Consider the following 12382-nt stretch of genomic DNA (forward strand, 5'->3'; position numbering starts at 1 on the left):
ACCAGGAAGTGACGTCAAGCTCTGCCACACCAGAAGTAACGCCGACGCGTTTTGCCCTCCCACTTGGGCTTTATCAAAGACCACTTTGCTCCAGTGCTGACAAAAGGTGCTCCTCAAATAGGAACAGATGGCCTCTTAAAAAACGATATAGATTCCCATTACAGAGATCAAACACAGCCTGTAATTAAACTCTACAGAATATATCTTCACAGCAGTGTAACCCAGTTCTATGGATGAGTGCAGCTCAACATAGGAGCATGTGTGGAACATGAGTAGGGAGAAGCCTCATAGTGTAAATTGGTTTAAAATGTTTTATTAAACTAAACGAAAATGCACTTACATTGAGGCACAAAGAAACAAGCTCGCCGCAGTGTCATTCGTCCCACCAGCTGTGATGATGTCACACGTCCTCTCCACCCAACACGTTTCCCCAAAATGGCATCTTCTGGGATTGGAGGGTGACTAGGATCACTATTGCATTGTGAAGCAGGTGTTAACAGTGTTAGATGGGGTAACAGGGGTCCACCAGATGACATGAAATGAAAGAAATGTTTTCAAGCTGCATGCAAAGCTGAAAGTGGGGTTGTTCATAGTTCTTGTCAGCATAGGGAAGAACTCAGTTAAGAAAAATGTTTTTTGATTATAAAACTTTTTTTTTTTTTTTTCTCAGTAGCAGGATATCAGAAAAGACTTGCTTTTAACTGTGGTGGTTTTTTTTTTTAACAAAAGATTGACAAAAACTGCTTCCATGTATCTAAAGTAGGAATGAGCTTCTTGTTTGTGTTAACCATAAGTTTGACCCGATCTCAGCTTGTTTGCAGTATGCTGAATGGACAAACTAAATGGCTACATCTGGCCAGTTTGCCTGCCCGAACCTTTTACTGCTGTAGCCAGAAGTAATTCATTTAGTGGCAATATCACTACTGCCACTAAATGATAGCTGGCAGCAAGCTTGTTTCATATTGTAAACAGGCCAGCAGGTGGCAGGAATCCCGGGTGACATCTTTGACTACATATGTTCATAACCATTTTGATCAATGATGTAACGAGATTCCCCAGCACTGTATTCATTTTCTAACAACACTGGGGAGCTGTAATTTGCAACAGGAGCAGTGGCTGGAAAGGATCATTGTAACAGAGGTGGTCATTTTTTTGTGATTGATGGTGAAACTACAGCACTGAATGATATGATTGACATTGGATTCACATTGGGGCATAATGTTTATTTTATTTTTTTAACAAAGGACTTTTGTTTTATTTACAATTTTACTTTTTTTGTGAATGAATAACATAGGGTACTATGCACCTCTTACTCATTCACAGAGCCAGGGATGTAGGATGAGACTTAGTCCCTATCAACATGGATATATGGCTTGCAAGGTACCCTCTCAATGTTGAGTGCATGTGGCCTAATTCAGCGGGGAGGGGGAGGGGGGGCAGTCTTGCTGACTCCCACTTTTCTAGCCAAGCAGCCTGTATAAAAACTATGACAAACTGATGGACTTTATCGGCACCCCCAAGAACTTTACAACAGAATATAAAAACATTCAAAATTTATCTCATAAATACAAAAGTATGTGACCAAAGAAAACAACAAAAACATGTAAATACATAAACCCAACAGTTTTCCACTCTAAAGATTGAAAGGAATTCCCTCACTAATTTTGTGTTAGTCCACAATAGTCAGAGCATAAGATGTTATATTAATGGACCATGAGGGAATCCAGATGTTTTGTATTTCCTTGACATGTTTCACGGCTAGATCCACTTCCTCAGGAGGAAAGAGTCTACCATGAAAACTTTCTAGATGAATAAAAATAATCTTTTAAAAAATATATATAACAACAGTGGTGCAAGAAAACACAATTTATATGCCTGCATCCAGATTTGTAAAACATCATATAAAAAAAGGAATCTCACAAAACTCACAAAAAATTAGGTGACTCATTTGTGCTTGTGTTGTGTAATCATTCCAGGGCTAGCGTGGGAGCATGTATATGGCCAATAAGTGCTGAGGTTGCCTAGTCATAAAATAGGAATAGAAAAAGATATGAGACTGTAACAAGCCACATGAAATCATAACCCCTTAGCTGCCAATTACCATTAGGATAGAAAACTTACCTGCACCGATTGAATTACTCCCAAAATGGTAGAGAGTCAAATTGAGTAGGGCTTTTGCAAACAGATACAGCAACTCGACCAATACCTCGAAAGGTTGTAAGATCCTACAAGCAGAAAGAACGTGTTTCTTTATACATTTAACCCTTTCTCTATAAATCTACCAGCTAAAAATTCAATTTGGGACTCAAAATCTTGTTTTTTTATTGCAATTCCTCTTAAAGCATATGAATTGGCCAATTCCAGTCAGTGTCCCTAAAATGGGTGCGTGTACATAACCTTCATTCTTTTATATATACCACCACGTCCAGGTATTTGACTGTTTTGCTATGATAACTTCCTGTGAAGGAGATACCGTATCTGTTCTCAATAATTTCTCCTAAGAATTCCTTGAGCGCTTTTTCTGACCCCACCCACACTATAAACGCATCAATGTACTTTTTATATACTTTTAGTCACAGTATATACTTTCCATAAATGTCTTCCTCTTCCCATTTGCTCATAAAAATATTTGCAACGGCGGGGGCATATTTAGCCCCCATGGCAACTCCCTTCTTCTGTCTAAAAAACCTTTTTTCATGCCAGAAGAAGATGCTTTCTATGGATAATTCCAAGGTTTATTATAATTTGAATATATTTTTAATTTGTTTAACATTTCGAAATACTGTTATTGTATAAATGGGGTATAAAGTATTAATACAATATCTATTTTGGTGGGAGTGTAGTAATATAGTGGTGTTACAGTATTAAAGAGTAACTCCACTTTTGTTAAGAAAAAAACATTCCCCTCTGGGTGATCCATGTACATTGCAAGGATTTTCACAAACATTGTTGCAGGTTCCTAGCTTTTGTTATTCTAAAGATATAGCTGTTTGTTTGTCTGTGTCTATGTGCTGAGTGAGTCTGTATGGAAGTGTTTTTTTAATTATCAGTCAACTGCTGCACCTGCAGGGTTATAATGAGGAAACTGACAAAGCCTGCATCCATTTAGACGTGATTTTCCTTTTAGAGTATCTGACCAAAAATTACATTTTTGTTGAAGGGGATGCTGAAAATCTGATTTGTATCTTAGTACAGACTTCTGGGAAAATCAGTAAGCCAATCACACGAGCAAGAAATTACATATCTGGGGGGCATTCTGTACACCATCTGTGTACAGAACGCCTCCAGATAGCCATATTGCATTGTATTTTACAGAAAATTACAGCACCACAGATAAAAAGGGAAAGGTCATTTTTAAACCGATTAATTACAATATGACTTGTGTTGCAATTGTATACAATATATTCTTTTTTTTTATTTGCTAAGTTTTTTCCCATGAAAGTGGGGTTGCCCTCTAAGTTACCATACTGAAGCCTGATCCACCATTATAAGGGAGTAATGGCCAATGAGTGAAAGGGGAGGATGGGGCAAAACACGTTGGGCGAAGTTTCTGGTTTCAGTGACGTCACAGCTGGACCGCTGAGTGCGTGCTGCCGCGGCGCTTCGGGATCTGCACAAACTTACCTGCATTTATATAAAGTGAGTGTATTATATGTATTTTATGTTTTTACTTTTTTAATAAAAAAAATTCTACATTTTGATGGATTCCCCCCCCCCCCCCTTTGTCTATGCATGCACTGAGTTCTGAGCCCCAAAGAGTGGCATTATCTGACTAAAGGAATACATAGGTGGTATAGGTAAAGAAGTAAAAAAGTGGAAGAGACCTGTGGAGAGCCTGAGACGGGAGATACTTTTTATGTTTGTGTGATCTATTTACAAGCCTGTTAAACTTCTCTAGCTATATAGTAGAGAGTCAAATAGCTTCGGTGAGCGGGGGGGGGGGGGGGGGAACACTTAAGGGGGGCACGTCAGCTTTAATTTTCACATGGAAAGACTGTGATATATTGTATGAGAATGTTTATTTGATAGAAGTAACTGAGCATTTTACACTATGGACTATGGACACAAAGATGTTTTAATGGTGTTTCTTTTTGTTAAAAGATAGCGCTGTGAGTTTAATTTTTATAGTAAGCAAGCACCTTTGTAACTTCTGCTAAAAAGGTAATAATAACAACAAAAAATAAAAATACAGAAAAATGGCGCTAAATCAAAAAACAAACAAGTGACTGAATAATGAACTTCATACAGAAAGGGAAAAGTCCAATAAATAAAGTGAAAAGCAAATAAAGTGAAAACATTTTAAATTACATGAAAAAGAAAAAAAAATTATTTTATTTTCAATCTATAAAGACAATTTGCAATTGTACCAAATAATAACAATGCATTCTGAGCACACTTGGATTACCTAGGAGGATGCTATAGTATTTTATGGCTAGGCAGCCTCAGCACCTATTGGTCCGTCATATACATCTGCAACGCTTGCCACTCAATTACACAACAACAGTTATATATATTTTTTTAACATGATGTCTTACAAATCTGGATTCAGGCATTTATATTGTATTCACTTGCGCCATTGTTATACGTTGCATTTATAAATTTGTGGTACCCCATCACTATATCCTGATGATCCACTTACACAGTTTGTTTCTATAGCAGCAAGCTTTCATGCCTGGATAAGGGGCCAACCAGAACTTTTTCTTTGATACACAACAGGGAGGGCCACATATCTGTTGGAGAGATTTCTCTTCACTTCTCTGTCCTGTAGACTCAACAGGAAACGAGAGGAAAATTATCCAAAGTAAGGATTATTCTCTCTTAGACAGCTGTCACCCAAACAAGCATCCCCATTAAAAAATATGCCCTCTATATCTGTTTTGGTGACAACTCTAAATGTTGTATTGTTCTCTTCTTCAGTTTTAGGACAAATAGAGAGAGTGAATCTTCATAAAAGGGGAAAAAAAATCAGATGGGGGTCTAACCTCCAAACATTTTATCTAAAAAAAAAAAATGTATGCATACTGTATGGTTTTAGATAATCTTAAAAATGAGACATTAACCTCTTCTCACCTAGCCTATTGTAAAATGACAGTCGGGCGGAAGCACTGTTGTTCTGGGAGGACGTCATAGGACATCTTCCCAGGTTCCCGCCTCCTGCGTGCCCCACGGGCCAAGCTCCGGTGCGATCTGTCACCTGCCATGTCAACAGGACACAGCCCGATGACAGATCATTTTACTGGCCCCCAGCAGATTACATGACAGTTGTACACAATGAATAGCTTTGTTACATGCCTTTCATTGTGTACTATTCTGATAAGCTCTGTGACAGGGCCAATCACAGCCCATCTGTACCATGTGATCAGCTTTGGCCAATCCAAGCTAATTATAATAGTAAATACTGAATAAGTAGTTTTCATTCAGAAACAAAATGGTTGCTTATAACTGTGCAATGCAAAATTAGAAACAATCAAAGCGTAGGAAAAAAAATCCTGATTACCTCCCCAGAGTAGTGCAGTGTTACTAAATCTGTATTGCTCTGGCCACTGTATGTACATTTTTTTTTACATATTGCCGGCAGTCCCTGATCATGGCCACACCAGTTATATGATGACGTTGTACTGCACTGGTGACAGTATATAAAATTATTTTAAACATTGTAAAAAAAACATTTTTTTTAAATGTCTTCATTTTTCAAAAAATTGTGCCAAAAAATTACAGCTTCAAAAATCTCACTATGCCTCTTATTAAATATCTTGGACTGTCTAATTTCCAAAAAATAAAAAAAGGGGGTGTGGGACATTGAGTGAGAGACATGACAAGGCTTGCGGTAAAAAGAAAAAAATTACATTTATTAATCAATACATACAGATAAAAAGCATAACATAAAAAATGTTACATAAACAGAGTAAGAAGGTTGGTAAATGATCCCAGTTCCAGTGTTCATATTTCTTTTTATATATTTTTTATAGATTAGACATCTACTCCTGATGAAGTGGCATACTTGGTCCACGAAACACGTTGAGTTCAATGATGTTGTGATTACATTAAGCTACTCCAGTACTGTTGACCATTGAAGTCTATTGATGTTTACAATTATAACTGTTATTATCTTTGGAAATTTGCCATGTTGGTTTTTATGAACACTGGAACTGGGATAATTTACCAACCTTCTTACTCTGTTTATGTAACATATTTTTTATGTTATGCTTTTTATCTGTATGTATTGATTAATAAATGTGATTTTTTTCTTTTTCCTGCAAGCCTTGTTATGTCTCTCACTCAAAGTCCCACACCCCCTTTTTTTATGTCTACTGAACTGGGATGGAGGCGCACGACACATCCCATCGTGCGTCTCATATAAAGTCCCCCTCCAATTTCCAAAAAAAGATCATTTGGGGATATTTGTACTGTCCTGACATTTTCGGACCTCAAGAAATTAGCCATCAGTACATCAGGATTGATCGATTTTCAGATATACTGTATATACTATAGTTTGTGGGCTCTATAACTTTCCTACAGACTAAATAATATACATTGATGTGGGTAGTTTTCAAAAAAATAAAATGTAACAGTATACATTTTAGCCTAAATTTATGAAGAAAGAATATTTTTTCAAAATTTTCAGTCTTTTTTCTATATTTTGCAAAAAAAGAAAAAAATCCAGCGGCGATTAAATACCACCAAAAGAAAGCTCTATTTGATAAACTGAAAAATTTCATATGGATACAGTATTGCATGACGGCATATAGGGGGCGGAGACCTCGGACGAGCGACAACCCGGCAGCACGGCTCTTCTATTAGCTCTGATATGCACTGTTAGCCCGCACAAGCTTATTGTGCATTCCATGTGAGTGTATATATTTTTTTATTCATTATAATAAAAGAAAGTAATTACAGAGAACATTGGATTCCTTTGTGACTTCTTTCCATGTCCATCGGTACTTGCGGGAGTTTGAGTTGTCATTTCAAGTGACCGCAGAGGTAACCACCATGGTGCCCTAGCAAGCCTAAGAGGAAAATCACCTGTGGATGGGGGAAACTGCTCTTTCAGACCTAGTGTTAACACCCAGGTCGTAATATAAGGTGAGAGGCCATCCTCGAGTGTTGGTGGTGGTAACACAAGCACTACATTTTGGGACACCTGTCAAGCACCTTATTTTGCTGATTTTGCACAGAGTGTATCTTTTGGATGGACTTAATACTTTTTAATATTTTATATTAGCATTTCCAACTATGGACACCTGTCAAGCACTGAGTTTTGTTTATTTTGCACAGAGTGTAATGTTTGGAAGTATTGAATATTCCTTTATTGTCTACATATTGCACTGTAGAAATGTTTATTTATGAATTGTTTTGCACTTCATCACTTTCTTTGGTGGCATTTTTGATTCATATTCAACATTATTTGCACCCTATGATATTCATTTGTATTTGGCACTATGTCCCTTTGATTTATGTCACTAGCACTTTATTTGGCACAGTATCTATCTAGCGCTGTACCTTGATATTTTCAAATGACGGTACTATTGCCAATGAAAGTGTGACAGTGCTGAGAGCTGAATATTGCCCTGGGCAGTGGGGGGTAAAAGTGTCTGGTATTGAAGCAGGTAAATTGTGAAGTTGAGTGACCTAACTATTTTAGATTATGCTCTCAGACATAATATTTGTGTTGCTGTGTACATTTTAAGCAACTGAATTCTACTTTTCCCCTTCCTCCCCAACAATATGTGCTTTGGCAAATTGTATAATTTACCCAATGAAGCCTTCCTGCATGGACAAGTCATTCATGGAATTACATACATTACCTTCCACGGTCAGTGCTTTTAGCAACATTTTTAAAGGTAAGAGGCCAAATGAAATGTACAGTATACCCCTTTTCAACACAATTTTCTTTGAAGAGAAACACATTCAAAATGGCCTATGACTTGATTTCCTCCTTTTTACCATGAAAAGTGTAAGAGCCGGTTCACACTGGGGCGACCTGTCAGGCGACCTGGTCGCCTGACAGGTCGCCGTAGGTCGCCTGCCATAGAGAAGCTGTGGACCCGTTGTAATAGGAGCGACACAAGTCGCTCCGACTTAGAAAAAGGGTCCAGAGCTTCTTTGGGACGACCCGGAGCGACCTGCATTGACTTCAATTATATGAAGTCCGTGCCGGCCGCTCCGAGGTCGCGGTCTGAGCTGCGCACCGCGACTTCACAGGTCGCCCGGCAAAGTCGGCTCGCCCCAGTGTGAACGGGGTCTAAAAGTGAAAGAGTAAAAAAAAATGTTCAATACCAAGAACAGGATTACCATTATAAGGTCATATTTTACACCCCAGGCTTTAGTGACAAATTTAAAAAGAGGTTGATTTATAAATAAGATGAAGCTGTGTTGACTTTGAATTAAGAAACAAGAATATACACTCTGCAACATTAATATGCTCTATTTTTGTAGTAAATCAACTCCATTGAGTGTCAAAAAAGGTTTACAACACATGTTTCAATAAAAATTATTATTTTAATGATAGTATAAAATCTTAAATAGTCATTTCAAATTATATAATAAAATAAATATATTAAAATAAATTATTATTTTACAAAAGATCAACAAGCACTACAATGTGCAAAATGTACATATAACATTTAAAAAAAAAAAAAATCCTCTTGTTTCTATAAAACGGTATACACAAAATAGTAAAAAAGAGACATTTGTTTTCAATTCTGCTTTTTCGAAACACATTTCATTTCTGTCAGTAAAAAGAAAACTAGTTGTTCAGTATAAATATTAACTACCTTCAGTTACAAAATGCCCTTCAATACTGGTAGGCTAGATCAAATACTGTACAACAGACTTGCACTTAAAATGCCGAGAACACTGATCCTCATGATACAAATTATCAAAAATATGTCTTTGTGTTCTAACATGTACAACACTAGTCTGATCCCCAACAATTGGCATTTAACAGTCTGTTAACACATGGCCTGCAAATTTAACCATAGAAGTTGGATGATTGTCATCCAATCTGGCTGACTTTGGCTGGACTGCTTGGCAATCTCATGTCCCTGGCCAGCAGGAGACTTTCTTGGCTCACTGATTTGGGAGCCAACAGCAATACTAAATATTTTGGAGTGCTATTTTTCATTCTTGTTGCAATCAGACACTTTCTTTTCATTATGAGTTAATTAACTCCACTTCAAGCTCACTTCCATTCTATAAACCTATACATGGCTCTGTAATAATACATAGATGATAAGGCAATAAAAAACAAACACTGATTACAGCAGTTGATATGTTTGTTTCAGGCTGTAGATTTCAGTTTTTGGCAATGTCCATAGGGCCCATATTTCCAAGGTATCGATTCAAATGTATAGATTCACAAAGGTCAGGAGAAATGTCTTCTGTAAATGTGATCGAAGTAAGCCTTCCCTTCTTTTTTATCAGTCAAGTACAGTCCAGTGATAATTAAGATGGAGTGGTTGTGGCTCTGTAAATGCAAAGGAAGATAATTTAAATTGATTGCATCTTTGGAATTATAGTTACAATATTAAAAAATCGGATTATTCCCATAAATCCTCATTTTTATTCTGTTTTACTCACTGAAAGAGTATTGAAGCAAAGCAGTTTAGAAAAAATATTTGCATACCCCTTAGTTAGCCATGTAAAAAAAAAAAAAAAGAGTAAATCTATACATCCCTTGGTTAAGTTTTTAAATACTGAGTTAATGACATATATATGCATATCCCCTAGCTAGCCTTGTATAGAAAAAAATATATATATATGTATCCCTTAGTAAAGTTTTTGAGTATAAAAAAGTTATAGTAAAGATATATTTTTGGTACAGTAAAGTTTTACCAGTACACTAGCGCTGCTACAGTAATGCAGTTATGTAGTAAAATACTACAACGTTCATTGAATGATCTCCACCCTGCCATTCATTCATTGTGCCAACCTGTCTGTGGGCTAAATAAAGCCCCACTGAGATCAATAGAATGGACACCTTGTTTTGAAAAATGGAAAGAGCGGGGAAAATACATTTCTGTAGTGGTAAGAAAAATTATATTGGCTTTTGTCCAAAAGGGGTTTGGATTTTCATAAGAGTCATGTCATGGTAAACACAGAAGGCCACTATAATAAAATAAAAATTATTTATACTTACGTATCCAGAAATCTGTTGATGATCCTTCTGACCCATGGAGCTGAAGGCTCTAAACACACTTGCAGTCCACTTTTCATGGTGGCACTGTTGGTTGGAAAAGCAGCTATGTCAGACATTTGGTCAACAAATTATAGTGAAATACTACATTGCTTTTGTGTGTTTCAAATATTAAAGACAGTTGGGAGTGGAATCACTTTTAAATATTTAATTTAAAATGATCTGGAAATGGAAATCCAAAATAGGAAGGATCATCTGAATATACAGCAATTTACTAAATTTGGATATATGGTCTATATACATTCTGGCTGCGGTCAAATTTTTGCAGCATTCAGAACAGTCTTAAAGACTGGGGAAAATAACTCTTGATTTCCCTTGCTAATAACATCAATAACATTCTAAATTTTATTTCATTAAATTTTACTTAAATTTCAAAGTTAGGTGTTTTTTTTTAAAAAAACAACAACACATTGTTTTTTTTTTTTTGTTTTTTTTCCGCATAAAAGAAAGAAGGTCTGAAAGGGTATAAAAATTAGCACATTTTTATGATGTATTGTTTAGCTGTCACAATACTTACATCACCTCCACATGCTCGCAGTGTGGGCCTTTTGGTATAACCTCAAGATTCAAGAAATGTTTGCTAGATATTTGCTTGCTCTCTGTTTGTATACATTGGCATCTAAGCTCTTGTGCTGATACAAGTGTCCTCCCTGGAAAGAAAAAAAAAAAAGAAAACTACATAAATATATGAATGGCATAATTATTGGAAAATTCAGAAAAAGGACCATATTGGAAAATAAAAAATAGTTTAATAAATTGTTAATTTTTTTTAAATAAAAATTGTTTAAAGATACATTTCTCTGTACATAACAAAGGAATTTGCCAGGTAGCATGTAATACTTTGTTTTATTTAACATATTCAGTTTTCAAGTTCAGGTGTCATGTCATTAAATGCTTGTAATTTTGTTGTATTACAGTTATATATTAATAACAAATTACTAATGTAGTGTTATTATGTTATATTTTAAGACATGAAAAACTTGTATGTTAAAATAACACAAAAAAAAAAAATACTGTGTTGCATATTTTAAAAACAGTCAACTCAAAAAAAAAAAAAAAAATTAAAAATGTATATAATAAAAATCTATGCTGCCTATAGTAACCAGGTTACCCCTATCATTTTCTAGCCTGCAATAAAAACAAGGCAACACAGAAAGTTTAATCGCAGATAGTTTTATACATGAGACCTGTACTCTATGTATATCAAATCTTTCATGCAGCACCGATGTTATTCCTTTAAGCTTACATTGCCTTGAATTCCCTAGCTGTGAGTCACAGCGATGGCTTTGCAGAATTCTTACCTTCTGAGAGAGTAAAACATGTCAGGAAGACAGCCAGAAGTGCAAGGATACACAGCGTAGCTTTCATGGTGAGAAGTGTTCTTGCCAGTTAATGACTGAGGCTGTGGCTTTCAGTTGTGTCTGAAGAGTAATGCTCAAACAGCAGTAGCCTAACCCCTTATATTCCAGCTGTGTTGCGAAAGAGGAATTTCCAGATTTGCCAGGTCCTGAGTAATGAGTAAAAGTGTCACTACTATGCTAATGCATATAGCCTGGGGAAACCCAGCTTTTGGGAAAGTCTTCAAGGATCACGTTTCATCATGTGCAGAATTGTTTTTCCAAAGTGGAATAACTATATTTGTGGTATGTGATATACATAACATTTCCTTTATAGTTTAACACTGGGGAATCATATATATAAGATAAAATAACCAATTTTATTGATCTACATAAAAAAAAAAAAAATAAATAAATAAATTGGTACACACTATAAGAACTGAATATGATAAAAAATGTCTAAAAATGATGAGTCACAGATAAAGTGTAAACCCCCCCTTTAGAGATACACCATATTACCAAAAGTATTGGGACACCTGCCTTTACACACACATGAACTTTAATGGCATTACAGTCTTAGTCAGTAGGGTTCAATATTGAGTTGGCCCACCTTTTGCAGTTATAACAGCTTCAACTCTTCTGGGAAGGCTGTCCACAAGGTTTAGGAGTGTGTCTATGGGAATGTTTGACCATTCTTCCAGAAGAGCATTTGTGAGGTCAGGCATTAATGTGGAATAGAAGGTCTGGCTCGCAGTCTCTGCTCTAATTCATCCTAAGGGCTCTTTCACACGGGCGGTCCGATCAGATCCGCCTGTCAGTTTTTTAGGCGGATCTGATCGGATCCTCCATG

General features: G+C 36.3%; 1 protein-coding gene across 1 annotated transcript; it reads right to left on the minus strand.

The window, feature by feature from the left end:
- Positions 1 to 9164: 9164 nt before the first annotated feature.
- On the minus strand, positions 9165 to 11639 carry LOC309559309 (interleukin-8-like). The gene is made up of 4 exons (XM_082262537.1): positions 11497 to 11639; positions 10713 to 10845; positions 10139 to 10222; positions 9165 to 9466 (listed from the first exon to the last, which is right to left on the minus strand). Exons 1-4 carry the CDS (start codon positions 11561 to 11563, stop codon positions 9445 to 9447), a joined length of 306 nt encoding a protein of 101 aa, XP_082118663.1. The 5' UTR covers positions 11564 to 11639; the 3' UTR covers positions 9165 to 9444.
- Between the last annotated feature and the right edge of the window lie 743 nt (positions 11640 to 12382).

This window comes from Pelophylax lessonae, assembly GCF_965119305.1.
Source record: "Pelophylax lessonae genome assembly, chromosome: 1".
Taxonomy (NCBI): Eukaryota; Metazoa; Chordata; class Amphibia; order Anura; family Ranidae; genus Pelophylax; species Pelophylax lessonae.